We start from the raw sequence: 13,507 nt of genomic DNA, 5'->3' as shown, positions 1-13,507 counted from the left end.
GCGAATGATTGATTTTTAAGTAACTGGGATTTTAGATTAGCTAGTTTTAAATTTAATTGGATTTAGGATATTTTGTATTGCTTTTATATGTTGCAAGCTGTTCTGAGTCCTCGGAGAGGGGCGGTAAATAAATAAATAGGAAGGAAGGAAGGAAAGAAAGAAAAAAGAAAGAAAGAAAGAAAAAGAAAGAAAGGCAACTGCAGGAAACCCACCTTGAAACTATTCTGGGCTGCACATGGGTATTTTCCCCCCCTTCAGAATCTAATTTCAACTAATTTCAAAGTACCGTAATCCCACTACAAACTGAACTTCTCAAATGCAAATAACTTAAGGATCCTGCTATGCAGTATGAGCTCTTATTCATTTATGAAACCCAAGAGCTTTTAAGTACCGTATTTTACATTTCTTCAGAATGCTGAACAGAAAGCACTAGCCTAAATTCAGTCGCTGGTTTCCTTCCTTTTTTGTAATATATGCATGGCAGATGGTTGGCCTTTTTTGTTCCATAAAGAAATGAGGAACATACAAGTTCCATGTAGTAAAGCTGCCAAGACATTTAAAAAAGGCTTCTGCTATTAGGAAATAAAAGTTTGATCTTGTTGATAAGAGAATATTGAAACTGCAATCCTATAAATCTGTCATGTCAAATTTGAGCTTTGAGCTTGATACATTTTGTGGCTTCTGGCCACACATTTTGAACAGTGGTAATACTATTCTGTGAGAATATGCACGCCATTGTCATGATTTATTATTAATATTGCTTCTGACCTGGAACAGTAGTTGAGCACAGCCCATACGAACACCTGAAGAGCAACTGTGAAGGAAACTGGAAAAAATGTAATTCTATGCAACCTTTGTTCTTGCCACACATCAGCAAATAAACCACTTTTTTCATCTGCATGTCTATGTGTGCTTTTACACTATGACAGAACCATGTGAAAAAGGGCAATTCATCTTGGTATCCTCTTTGATATCAATGTTAAAAGTAGTTTGCACTTCTGTGATTGAATTAGTTTCCCATTCTTTGTAAAGAAATCATTTCTTCATTTAGGGAAGAAAAAGGTGTGACTTATACTCCGTAAAATACTGTATGTATGTATGTATGTATGTATGTATGTATGTATGTATGTATGTATGTATGTATAGTTCAATGCCCAGCAGTTGAAAACCTTGTTGATTTGCTGCCACTTATGCAGGCATCTTTTTATAGACCTTGATGGACTTCTGCCCACGAAAGGAAGATTTCCCTTTTTAGTTGATGGTTATAATCTTGAAAGCATTAGATAATCTTGACTGATAACTGACTATATTTATGAACCCACTAAATGGCACTTTAGATTAATATTTTAACAACAACAACAACAATAGTTGGAAGGGACCTTGGAGGTCTTCTAGTCCAACCCCCTGTTTAGGCAGGAAACCCTACACTACTTCAGACAAATGCTTATCCAATCTCTTCTTAAACATTTCCAGTGTTGAAGCATTCACAACTACTGGAGGCAAGCTGCTCCACTGATTAATTGTTCTAACCTCCAGGAAATATCTCCTTAGTTCTAAGTTGCTTCTCTCTTTGTTTAATTTCCACCCATTGCTTTCCCATTGACATAGAGGATTCTCTACTTTCCGTCTCACTGTTTTCTCTCTCTTTTCTTCCTCTTTAATAAGCAGAGTGTCACAGCTTAGGATCAGTCATTAACAGGCTGATTTTTGTGTGTGTCTGGTCTGAGAGACCCTCTCTCTCTTCCAGAAAATTGCCTTTCTCCCCTCTCTACCGGTGCTCCCTTCGAGAGCTAACCTTGCCCAAAGGTCACAGAAATCACAAAAAAATTGTGCGAGCCGAACTGAGCCCCATTGGCTTGCTCCACACAGACAAGACATCACCACCGGAAGTCCCAAAACCTGAAATGTACTGTACTGTATTATCCTTTCACTGTTTTATTTTCTTTCAATAAAAGTGCTATTTTTATTACAGCTTTTCTTTTTTCCCCCAGGCAGCACATTGGAAAAATCCTTGGCTATAAGTCAAGGTGGAGAACTCTATGAAGAATGGCTGGAGCTCAGAAATGGCTGTCTTTGCTGCTCAGTAAAGTAAGGATTTTTTATTTGGTAATATTGTCTATTCTAATACTGAGGATTTAAAACTATAGTCTGCATGTCTCATGATGAAGGCCAATAACACTAGGGAAGATCTAGTATTGTATTATAACTTACAACGAAATTGAGACCAGGATTTCCATTGCTTAGCAAGGAAAGTTGCTAAGTGAGTTGTATTCAATTTTATGAACTTTTTTGACATGGAGGTTAAGCAAATGACCGTAGTTGTTAAGTGAATCATGAAGTTGTTAAGCATATCCTTTGGAGCATGGAGAGGGCAAAACACGAGCCTACTGGATCCACCAAAATTTGGGAAACAGGCCATTTCTGCCCTCCAGAGAGTCTCGGGGTGGTGGTGAGGGAAGCTGTTTTTGGCCTTGCCAGGCATGCGCAATAACACATGCGCGCATTCTTTCATGATTTGGATTCATGAGGAAAAACAGATTCACCATTGCTGCCCTAGGGAGTTCGGGGGCATACAAATTGATTGAATGAATGAATTAAAATAAAATAAAATAAAATAAAATAAATAAAAAAATAAAAAAATAAAAAATAAAATAAGCACAGCAAGAGTGACATCTACCGCAGTTTTCACCCACCCGCAAGGCGCTTGTCACAGCCCAAAGTTGGAACTTTGTGAACAGCTCCCTTGCTTTGCAAATTGTTATAAGAATACAAAAGAAAACAGTTGTTTGCAGGGCCGGAAGGAAGATAAAAATAAACCAGGCAGCGGGCTTTGGTCTCAGCGCGGGTGGTTCAAAACCCATCTCCCTCCAACCAGGTCCATTGGGGCTTTATATTCCTGTAGCAGCCCAAACAGTTCTGGTACATAAAAAGTTTTCAAAACAATCTCAATGAGGCGAGATTGACATATTTATGTGAAGCGCAATTAACTTCTTCTTCCCGGGCTTCTTCCTCTTGCAAGTTCCAACTCAGCCTGCTAGGCGTCGAGAAGCAAAAGTCGGAGTTGGCCTGGAGAGAGCTTCTGTTTTTTTCTAGCCAGAATTTTCTACTAAGTGGAGAAAAGCCTCTCAGGTTTAGCGAAATTGGTGCTCTTTTAAGAAAGGAACCCTTCTTAAGGGTTTTGGAGAATACAGACGAAGGAGGCACTATGGCATACCTGAATTACTTAAGGAGAAGGGTGTTAATTTAATCAGGTTTAAAGGAAATTAAGTTTGGATTCAATTAGAGGAAAATTAGATATGTAGATGACAAATTAGAGGTCAAGGTTGGGGGGCCTGGATTGATACTACTATATTGTTGTTGTTGTTATCATTATCATCATTATTATTATTATTATTATTATTATTATTATTATTATTATTATGACTTGTATGCCACCCTTCTCTGAAGACTCGGGGCAGCTCACAGGAACTCATAATATTTTGGGGGGGAGGAGATTAATTATAAATAATTTACTAACTCGATACTGTTTTTATTATAATATGAAAATGTTTTAAAATGTATTGAAGAAGCTTGTATGGAGAAAAATGAAAATAAATATTACCTAGAAAAAGAAGGAAACCCAAAGTGACACAAGCCCGCTAGAGTTCCGGGACTCTTACCACCTTATAACAACAACAACAGGGTTGGAAGGGACCTTGGAGATCCTCTAGTCCAGTGTTTCCCAAACTTGGCAACTTGAAGATGTCTACACTTCAATTCCCAGAATTCTGGGAGTTGAAGTGCAGACATATTCAAGTTGCCAAGTTTGGGAAACGCTGCTATACGGTAGTCCTACACCGCTTCAGACAAATGGTGATCCGATATTTTCTTTAAAACCCCCAGTGTTGGAGCGTTCACAACTTCTGGAGGCCAGTCGTTCCGCCGATCAATTTGTGGCAACGCTCAAGCCCGATCTGCAGCTTTGGCGCCCTATCCTGGCCGGGAAGCTTGCGCCCTCCCTATTGGCCGCTCGCGACGCAGGAAGGTGTGAAACGCGGAAGCTTTGCCGCGCCGAATTGACAGCAGCCCCGGCTCGGCTGCCTCGCAAAGTGAAGCCGATCGCCGCCGTTGCCGTTTTTGGAAGCCCACCATGGCTACTCTGCCCAGTTCCGATCGGAGGGCCTTCGCCCTGAAAATCAACCGGTAGGCTTGGTTTCCTTTGCGCTTTATTGATTTATAATTTATTTTCTTCGCCGGCTCCGCGAGTTTCGGGCAGTTTTCTCTTTTTTTTGCTGGCGCGCCTGGAGGCTGATTGCAAGTTAGAGTGGGAGGAGGAACGGCGTGAGTGGTGAGTAGAGCGTGAGGATGAGCTGCGGATCTGGTGAGAGAGAGAGAAACACGCGCCAGTGTGTACACACAGCTCGGGTGCAAGGGATTGGTTTTATTCTGACCCTGGACAGAAATAGTTTTTACATGGTCTTTTTTATTGTTATAAGACACTCAGGAATGGCTGCATACACGATAGGTAGGTAGGTAGGTAGGTAGGTAGGTAGGCAGGCAGGCAGGCAGGCAGGCAGGCAGGCAGGTAGGTAGGCTGGTAGGCAGGTAGGTAGGCAGTCAGTCAGTCAAATCAATCAATCAATCAATCAAACAAATAAATAAATAAACTGCCCTATGGGAATGGGCTGCATGCAAAATAGATAAATAGGTAGGTAGGTAGGTAAGTAGATAAGATAGATAGATAGATAGATAGATATTCAAATCAATCAAAGAAAGAAACAAATAAATAAATAAACGAGTGGGTTGCATGCAAAATAGATAAAGATGATAGATAGATAGGGAGGTAGATAATCAAATAAATCAAACAAACAAATAAATCAACAAGCAAACTCACCTGTTCTAGATTAATGACCACTTTAGCGTTTTTAGACTTTTAACTACACCAAGGGTGTTCAACCTTGGCAACTTTAAAGACTTTGTGGACTTTTAACTCTGAGAAGCCTGGCTTGGGGAATTCTGGGAGTTGAAGTCCTCAGGTCTTTAAGAGATGCCAAAGTTTGGACATTCCTGCTCTAGAGTCAACAGCCTCCCTGATAAATAATTATGCAAAGATTTATATATATATATGGGCAGTTATTTGCTGTGTAAAAAAACATCTTTATAGTTCTGGCAAGTGGAAAAGGCCAAGTGTTTGGTCAGAACTTGCTCTGAAACGGCTTACAATGCTATCAGTAAATCTTTAACAGGGTGTTTTTACTTAAGATGACTTAATTTGGAGTAATTCAAAACTTCAGAGTTTTCCTATGACCTGCCTACATGGTATATTGAGCCTTTCTTCAGCAGTTAAAACTCTACAATCCACAAATCAGTCGTTTTGCCCCTTTTAAAAAATAAATCCTGTAAATATAAAGGGATTAAGCTGGAGGCAAGACAGTGAGGAAATAACATGTAGTTTGTGGTTACAGTGTGTCATGTCTTCTGGTTTGTGCAATTGCACAGCAGACAGAAATTTAGTGTAGACTTTTATTAAACACCACTAAATAGATTGACTTGCTGAATATGTGGCCACAAAAAAAATAGTTCTGACATTTAGAACTGAACAGACATTTAGCAAGTGTTAATTTCATGTGAGATATTTTTTCCAAAAGGAATAATATATGTAAACCTATACTTTTTGCTTTTAGACTGTATTTTCCAGTACCCATTGCAACAATATTATTAGTGAATGAATTCATTTTATACCTCATTGCATTTATTCAGTTTATTTCGTAATGTGATTTTATACTTTAGTAAGTTCTTTGTTTCTTACAGCATTACGTTTTAAATCATTATGCATTTTGCTTTGCAAATACTAATGAGTTGTTGCAAAATAGACAGTTGCAGTTGTTAAACTGTAGTAATGATACTGATACATTATCTTTATCTGTATATTGCCAAACTTTCAACTGAAATATCTCACAGACTATTTTCTTTTAATCCAGTATGGTACTACAATATTTTAATATTTCAACTTTAATATTATGCTGCAGCTATAATCATTTAAATCCTTATGACATTGTAGATTGCACTATGCAGTGTTGTTTTTGGCCATCTGAAGTTGTGATGTTACTTACTGTGGATTAACAGCATTATGTTTATTTACATAGTACAATATAGATAAAATCCTGACTGATACATTTTAACTTTAGATTCCTGTAATCTCATTTGATAACATGAAAGACAAGAACACATTTTGCAACTGCTGTTCTTCATTTTAATTTTTAATTCATTTCCCAAGATGAAGATAAATTAATTTTGTAAAAAAAAAAAAGACTACAGGCTTCAATAATAAATTATTTTTCACTATAAAAAACAAAGTTAAACAAAAAACCTCTTATATATTTGGACTGGAACTAGGAGAGTGTTGTGAGATCAGGAGGGTACATCAGAGTTGTTAGAGAAGGATAGTGATGGGCTACCAAAATTTTTACTACCACACTGTGGGCATGGCTTATACATCTACGGAGAGGGGTGGCATACAAATCCAATAAATAAATAAAATTTTGTTTCAACATCTTCCAGTGCAAATTGGGTGCTCTGGGGTGGAGCTCCAAATTTTGCTACCGGAACTGCGTTCCTGACTGTTCCCGTAGGAGCCCATCACTGGAGAAGGACCAAAACCTTACTCATACTTTGCAACATACTTTACAACAGGCTTTTGAACCTTATGGTACACCTTGTCTATTATAATTCTTCCTTTGCATTGCATTTAATTTTTAGGGTGTTTCCTTTATTTCTTTAAAAGGCAACTACATTTCATATATTGGAAGTCTTTCCAAAATCTTTCCCAGCATGTTATCCAAATCAGGTCCTTTTTATTTATAAAATTTATTCATTGTTTTATTTATAAAATAGAACATAAAGCAGAGATTGTTCTGGGTTATAAACCATAGTATCTTTTGGAATAAAAACCAGAAAATTCCTATTGGGTGTTTTTTTGTGTATGTGTGTTGTTGTTGTTCAATTCATTCTTTCCATTTGTGGAAAGAGTCCAACTCATGGGATGTGCAGGACCCAGTCTATTATCTGCAGAGAGTGATGGCAGTAACTATGAGCGAAATATTCAGAGGCTGTTAACAAAAACAGAAAGGCCAGAAGCACCTTAAATCCAGGGTGTTCTGCCAGGCTCTCTGGTAGGAGCCTCCTGAAAATTCAAGGGTACAAATTTCAGACACACACACACACGTTTGAAAATTCAAAACAATGTTCTTTATCACAAAATTCAAAATAAACTAAGCACTCTTTTTGTATGGCAAAGAGCACTCATCCCAAAACAACCGGGTAGTCTGTACAATTTCCCTTAAGCAGTCATTAAGTACTTAACTAGCAGCTGTAAAGAAACTTCACACCCCTTCTTCTTCTTCTTCCACAAAGTGAAACATCCACACACTTTGCTCTGTGTTGGTTTCAAAGACGTGAAAAATCAACAAACAAAGTCAAGGCATGATTCCTGAAGAACTGCAATTAGATACTCTTCCACAATGGCCAAACCTACATGCTGCTATTTATAGCAGCAGCCCTAATTACTGGAGCCCCACCCAAACACAGGTGGCCGCTCTTATCTCCTGTAAAATGTCCTTACTTGGTCTCTTCTATGCATAATTCTGCGCTTGCGTGGGTCCAACACGTCTTCATCCAAATCAATGGAAGATAATGGAGATTGACTGCCTGGGCTGTGTGCCAAGCCCCCCTCTTCCAAGTCACTTCTTCTTCGTCCGAGGAAACTAAACTCTGAACTGACTGTGTCGGCAATAACACAGGCCTATGACATGTTGAAATTTCCCCTGCATCCACCTCCCCATTCCCTGGGACAGGAGCTGGGCCAGAGCCAACCACAACACCGGGGAAGAAGAAAAAGGTTTTAGAAAAAGATGCTCAGATTGGCTCCTCTCTGATATTGAGTTGCAAGATGAATTGGAACAAAAACACCAACTTGACCATTCTGTTAATAGAGCCTATCTCAGCAGTTTCCAATCTTGGTAATCTGTAGACTTTAACTCCCTGATCCCCCCAGTCAGCCATGAATTCTCTTACAGAACCCTTGGCTTATCTCAATAAAGTTTCCAATTCTCTTCTGGAGTCCTTTATCATGTCAGTTGGAAGGATTTACATTGTCAAACAATAAAACCATTTCCTGTTGTCAAAGTTGTCTGCCCTTCTTAATGGAAAATGCATCAATATTTTTAAATTTCTGCCAGCTAATGCAAATTCTTTACAAACCTGAATTAAAGGTGTAATAGCAATGATCTATTATTATACAACATTTACACATTCCAAATGCGCCATCTTGAGGTTGTGCACAAAGTAGAAAATATGTTTTTTTTAAAAAATTATTTATTTATTACTAGCATTGGAAGGGATCTTGCAGATCATCTAGTCCAACCCCCTGCATGTGCAGGAGACCCTACACCACCCCAGACAGAGGGCAGTCCAACCTCTTTTTTAAAGTGTCCAGAGTTGGGGTGTTCACAACTTCCACTGGCAAGCCATTCCACTGTCTGATCGCTCTCACCATCAGAAAGTTCTTCCTTATTTCCAGGTTGAATCTCTCCTTGATCAATTTCCATCCGTTGCTTGTATCTTAAGATTTTTATTAATATTGATTGTTTCCTCATTGCTTATTTGACCCCTATGGCAACCATTAAGTGTTGTACCATATGATTCTTGACAAATGTATCTTTTTCTTTTATGTACACTGAGAGCATATGCACCAAGGCAAATTCCTTGTGTGTCCAATCACACTTGGCCAATAAAGAATTCTATTCTATTGCTCCTTGTCTGGCCCTCTTGGAAAATAGTGTGACCCCCCCCCCCTCCACCTTGTGGCAGCCCCTGAAGTATTTGAAGACTGCTATCATGTCCCCTCTGGACCTCTTCTTTGCTAGGCTATCCATGCCCAGTTCCTGCAAAGTTTTCTCATATGTTTTGGTTTCCAATCCCTTCATCATTCTGGTTGCTTTCTTCTGCACTTTCTCTAGAGTTTAAGTGTCTTTTTTACAGTGTGGTGCCCAAAATTGAATGCAGTGTTCTAGGTGCGGTCTGACTAGGCTAGGGCATTATAGAGTGATATTAGTAGCTCCCTAGTCTAGGAGTGTATCCCTCTGTTGGTGCAGGTTAAGATTGCGTTAGCTTTTTTAGTCGCCACTGCACATTGCTTGCATTTATTTATTTATTTATTTATATTTATTTATTTATTGATTTATTTAGTTATTTAGTTATTTAGTTACCGTATTTAGTTATTTATTAGATTTGTATGCCGCCCCACTAGTTGGTTATCCACCAAGACTCTGAAATCTCTTTCACAGTCACTAGGCAGACTGTTTTATTCAAGTCAGTTGTAGTCTGGTTTTCAGCTCAGAAAATAAAATTTTCTCTTTATACCTTTTTAAATTTGGACTGTCAATTATTTTTTACTCAGGTTACGAGGTGTGTTCCAAAAGTAATGCAATTATTTTTTTTAAAAAGTAATTTATTGAAGAGATTTGCAAAAACACTTAAAATTCTTCAAAGTACTGTCTTTAGGCCTCTACACATTTTTTCCAGTGACTCTGCTATGACCAGTTCGCACCCTGGAAGGCGTCTTTGGGGACCTCACGCCAGGTCTTAGTCACAGCTGATTGGATCTGTTCTATGGATGAAAAACGGATTCGTTTCAGGGCTGCCTTAATTCGAGGGAACAAAAAGAAGTCTGCTGGGGCGACGTCAGGACTATAGGGGGGTGGGGTGGGGCAGCTTTGGCACCTGGTGTTTGGCCAGGAACTCGCGGACTCGTAGCGCGTTCTGGCAAGGCACATTGTCGTGATGGAGTTGCCAGGTAGCGGACATGTCAATTCTCATCCTGATGACCCTTTTTCAGAGTCTTTCCAGAACATCCACAAAGTAGGCAGCGTTAACTGTCTGTCCTTGAGGAACCAACTCTTTATGGACCATTCCTTTACTGGCGAAAAAGACAATGAGGATTGTTTTCACTTTTGATTTGCTCATTCTTGCCTTTTTGGGCTTGGGGACTGGTCAGTGTGCCACTCAGAGCTTTGGCATTTTGTTTCTGGGTCATATTCAAAAACCCAGGTTTCATCACCAGTGATGACATTGTCCAAATAATCAGGTTCAATTTCTATACATTGCAAAAGTTCACTTGAAATTTCCGCTCGGTTGGTCTTTTGGTCATCTGACAACACCTTGGGCACGAGCTTGGCGCACACTTTCCTCATCACTAAATCTTCAGTAACAATGCAAAACATAACAGTAGATGACAAGTTCAGTTCATTGGCAACCATCTTGATATTCAATTGACGGTCAGAGTCCAACAATTGTCGAACATGAGCCACATTGTTGTCAGTTTTGCTGGTTGTTGACTGCCCAGAGTGTTGTTTGTCGTGAACCTCTTCCCAACCCTCCTTAAAGGCCTTTAACCACCTCAAAACTTGTGAATAGGACAGAGCAGAGTCCCCGTAAGCCTCACAAATAATTTTGTTAGTCTCCTCAATAGATTTTTTTCAGTTTAGCACAAAACCTAATCACGTAACATTGCTCGATCGTCGATTCCATTTTTTTCGTGACACGGTCGGCACGCAGAGGTTTACAATAACTGACGTCCTGCCACTTCCACAGCTTGGAGAGCACTGAGACCGATTTTGCAGGAAAGCTTAGCATCCCCCCCACCTACTCCAAGTGCTTCCATCCCACTCTAACCAATAGGAGCGGCGCAGGAAATTCAATTGCATTACTTTTGGAACATACCCTGTAAATACTGGGGTCACTGAATAGACATTTGTGCATAATAAGAGAGAGTTTAATGATGAGGAATAGCAATTTAATATGATGCAGTATATCCTGCAAATGTTATCTAATGATGATAACATGAGAATGTGTGAGTGCTTTGCTAGACATAAATTGTTGATTTCTTTCATTGTTGCCTGGCAGACTAGCTTGCTTTGGCTTGATTGGGATTTGGGTCACTTGGTATTGCTGCTTTGCATTTATATGTGCCAGGAGGGAATACACATTTTAAAAAACAGGTGACATGATTTACTATGAATATAGACCCATTTGTTTGTGATTTGATTTGATTTGATTTGATTTGATTTGATTTGATTTGATTTGATTTGATTTGAATTGAATTGAATTGAATTGAATTGAATGCCGCCCCTCTCCGTAGACTCGGGGCGGCTCACAACAGCAATAGAACAATTCATAACAAATCTAATAATTTAAAAACATTTAAAAATCCCATTATTTAGTAGACATACATACAAACATACCATACATAAATTGTATAGGCCCGGGGGAGATATCTCAATTCCCCCATGCCTGGCGGCAAAGGTGGGTTTCAAGGAGTTTACGGAAGGCAAGGAGGGTGGGGACAGTTCTAATCTCCGAGGGGAGCTGGTTCCAGAGAGTCGGTGCCGCCACAGGGAAGGCTCTTCCCCTGGGACCCGCCAAACGACATTGTTTAGTCGACGGGACCCGGAGAAGGCCAACTCTGTGGGACCTAATCGGTCACTGGGATTCGTGTGGCAGAAGGCGGTCCCGGAGATATTCTGGTCCGATGCCATGAAGGGCTTTATAGGTCATAACCAACACTTTGAATTGTGACCGGAAATTGATCGGCAACCAATGCAGACTGCGGAGTGTTGGTGTGACATGGGCATATCTGGTTTCATATCTGGAGGCCACAAAAGTTATTGAGCCATTAATTTGTTCCCTAGATCTGTATGAAATGAGGTAATATTGTTGACTTACATGATTTACGTTTTAAGTGATCTTCTTCACCTCACTTATAGCAGAGTATTATCATAGCAGAATTGTGCTACAATATATATATTTTTAAATTTTTTAAATTGATTTTAAAGTATAAACACAACACAACACACAACAGGTGCTCAGTGATTAGTGCCCACCACCAGACAACATCGTACCCCTCCACCAAAATGGGGACATATTTTATATATTCCATTTTAACTCAAGAGCAATATATCTATTTACATATTATAAAGTGATTCCAATTTATTCCTTGTAGCTTGGTCGTGAATTCTACTGACCATATATCCTCTTACCTTGTCCCATCGTCCCATCAGTTCCCGCAGATCAGTTTCACTGGCCGAATTCATCCATAATCTCAAATTGAATATGATCCGCCATGTACCGATACCAATTTTGTATTGTCCATTTTGTCGCATCCTCCCAGCCTAAGACTATTACTGCCTGAGTGCTTTCTAGCACTTTTATTTCTTTTATTTCTCTAAATTCTCCCATCTCGTCCTTTTTAACTAATACTGCCATTTGTAATTGTCCATCGTATATTTAACATCCTATTAATATCCTCTTGCACTTTTTTCCAAAAATTCTGCACTACCAGGCATTCCCAAAACATATGCAAAAACACTCCCTTATCTTGACGCCCGTACCAACAGGTATTCTTAACATTCTGCTGAAAGTATGCAAGTTGAACAGATGTGGGATACCACTTATGTAATATTTTCCTTCTCATTTCCCTAACCCTTGTATTCTGTGCTACAATATATATTGGGTACATAAATACACTGACTCCTATATAAGCTTATGTGGTTTATATCTTCTTTTTTTCATAGGACTTGTTTTATGTTTTCACAGATAACAACTTGACAACAGAACTATATTTCCCTTCTCAAGTAATAACATATATATACAGTCCTTGTACTTCATTGATATCCTATCCTAATCTTAAATATTCCATCTATGAATATTGTATATATATATTCTCTCAGAAACACTTAACATTAAGAGAATCCATCTGCTCTCTATGATGCAGATTCACCAACAGTCAGCATACGAATGAATAGAATTCTCACTTCCAACTGCCAAAACCGACTATATGCCAGTATGCAAATTAGCCCTCACGTAGCATTCTATTCCCCTTTTTTCATGCTGTATGGCAGAGGTCTTCAAACTTGGCAGCTTTAAGACTTGTGGACTTCAACTCCCAGAATTCTCCAGCCAGCATAGCTGACTGGCTGTTGCCCTAGCTCAACTCCAACATGCCTGTGTGTGCTGGCCAGCTGATTTTTGGCTCACACAGAGGCTCCGGGAGGGCATTTTTGGATTCCAGAGTGCCTCCGGAGGGGTGGGAGAGGACGTTTTTACCCTCCCACAGCTCAAGGGAAACTTTTGGAGCCTGGGGAGGGTGAAACACAAACCCACTGGGCCCACCAGAATTTGGGAAATAGGCCATTTCTGGCCTCCAGAGGGCCTCTGAGGAGTGGGGGAAGCTATTTTTGCTCTCCCCAGGCATTGAATTATGGGTCTGGGCACTTGTGCATGCACGATAGCGCACACGCACACGCTTTTGGCACCCAAGGAAAAAAAGGTTCGCCATCACTGGTCTATGACCATGGTGGTAAATCTATGGCATGCAGACCACAAGTGGCATGTGGAACAATATTGGTAGGCATGCCAACTGAAGTCCGGCACTGATTTTAGGCCTTCCGGGTCCACTGGAAGTCAAGAAACA

The 13,507-nt window shown here is 39.7% G+C and overlaps 1 protein-coding gene across 1 annotated transcript in view; it reads left to right on the top strand.

Annotated features, from left to right (window-relative positions):
• The first annotated feature begins 4,054 nt into the window (after window positions 1-4,054).
• Window positions 4,055-13,507, top strand: part of DOCK8 (dedicator of cytokinesis 8) — a 124,196-nt gene continuing 114,743 nt past the window's right edge. Inside the window, exon 1 of the mRNA XM_070742627.1 lies at window positions 4,055-4,182. Coding sequence (XP_070598728.1) covers window positions 4,130-4,182 — 53 coding nt within the window. The 5' untranslated portion in view covers window positions 4,055-4,129. The remainder of the gene's footprint in view (window positions 4,183-13,507) is intronic.

The sequence above is a fragment of the Erythrolamprus reginae genome, chromosome 2 (genome assembly GCF_031021105.1).
Source record: "Erythrolamprus reginae isolate rEryReg1 chromosome 2, rEryReg1.hap1, whole genome shotgun sequence".
NCBI lineage: Eukaryota > Metazoa > Chordata > Lepidosauria > Squamata > Dipsadidae > Erythrolamprus > Erythrolamprus reginae.
The sequence above is the reverse complement of the archived record's forward strand: the minus strand, read 5'-3'. Positions and strand labels throughout refer to the sequence as shown.